This window comes from Tetrahymena thermophila (genome assembly GCF_000189635.1).
Source record: "Tetrahymena thermophila SB210 genomic scaffold scf_8255361, whole genome shotgun sequence".
NCBI classification, from domain to species: Eukaryota; Ciliophora; class Oligohymenophorea; order Hymenostomatida; family Tetrahymenidae; genus Tetrahymena; species Tetrahymena thermophila.
The window spans coordinates 1-1,468 of NW_002476864.1; the positions used below are offsets into that span (position 1 = coordinate 1).

At 20.5% G+C, this 1,468-nt stretch overlaps 1 protein-coding gene across 1 annotated transcript; it reads left to right on the plus strand. All coding sequences in view use genetic code 6, as the record gives it.

Moving 5' to 3' along the window:
* Nucleotides 1-217: 217 nt before the first annotated feature.
* Nucleotides 218-663, plus strand: TTHERM_002653527 (hypothetical protein; the record flags this gene model as incomplete). Its single annotated transcript, XM_012795167.1, has 1 exon — nt 218-663. A coding segment is annotated over one exon (446 nt), but the record flags the coding sequence as incomplete, so codon positions are not given.
* Nucleotides 664-1,468: the final 805 nt, after the last annotated feature.

Consider the following 1,468-nt stretch of genomic DNA (forward strand, 5'->3'; position numbering starts at 1 on the left):
TCTCAGTGCTTAACTAATAAATAATCATGCCTATCATGTTCTCTATAATTTTATTTTTCTAACAGCTAGACATTATATAATTAATAAAGCAGCTATGGATAGGGTTAACTGAACTATCCATATACAACTTTTTAAAGCATGATTTAGTCTTTTTTAATAGTAATATTATTAGATATAAAAAATTATTCTAAAAATTTTATAATAAAATATTAAATAGACCTAGAGATACAAAAGAACTTTGCTTGACGTTAAATATATTTAAACAATTATTAATGTTAGTAATGAGTACCCAATAGAGATATAATAATACATATTCTAGTTTACCTTTTCAAATTTAATATAACTTTAAATATAACCTTACTATCCTAAAAGCACTTAACCATCTACTATTTTGCTGAAAGGAGATTTCTCTTTTGAAAATTTTTACTCTATCTACTTTACTAATGTTATTCTTATGTACAATGTTACTGAAGATGCTAATTGCTCTTTAACATTTTATTCTGTGTATCAATAAGTTGTGTTAAATAATATTAAAATTTAAAACACTAATTAAAATAGCGATACAGATTACTGTAATAAGATAAACTTAGTAAATTCTTATCTTCTGATCTAAAATATAACTTTAGATTCTAAACATTTTAAAAATTAAACTTATATAACATCGTCAGGAGCTTAATAAGTAATTTTATTTTTTTTATTTTCAAACGATTTAAGTTAAATAAATGTAATAGAATTTTCTTTTGAGAACTCGAAAATAAAATTAACTTTTATAAAAATGAATGAAATTCATAAAATTATAATTCTTTTTTTATTTTAAAAATTAATGATTATTTTGTAATGTGTGATTGATTTTTTATAATTTTAAAAAAAGGTGAAAATTGAAAATTTTAATTTGCTAAATTCTAAGCTCGGAGTGTTTAGCATATTTAATTAATTGTCTCATACTTTAATTGAAATAGAAAATTTAAATATTTAAGGAAACTAATGTGACGAATCTGTAAATTAAAATTATCAAAAAGCTGTTTCTTTGTTTAAAGCAGGCTAAATTTATATAAAAAATGTAAAAATCACTGGAAATAGTTTTTGCAATTTAAATTTTATCTCGATAGTAGCTTAAAATTAACTAACTAATCTTTAATTTAAATTATTAAATATCACAATATCAAATAATTAAATAAAATCCCTCTCATAGGGAGTATTGTTTACTTCTTTATTTTCTCTTCTTACTCAACCAGATCATATGATTATTGCTTAAGATATAATTAATTTTAATAATAACATAGTTCAAGAATAATAAATTATTAACAATTAATACTTTTTTACAAGCTTATTCGAAACTAGTAATATATATAATATTACTCTATCAAATATAAATTCAACTGATAATCACTATCTATCTTTTATTAGTAGCTAAAGGACATTAAATTTTTTTACAGATACCATTTATTTGCTCTTATTCTGATGATTA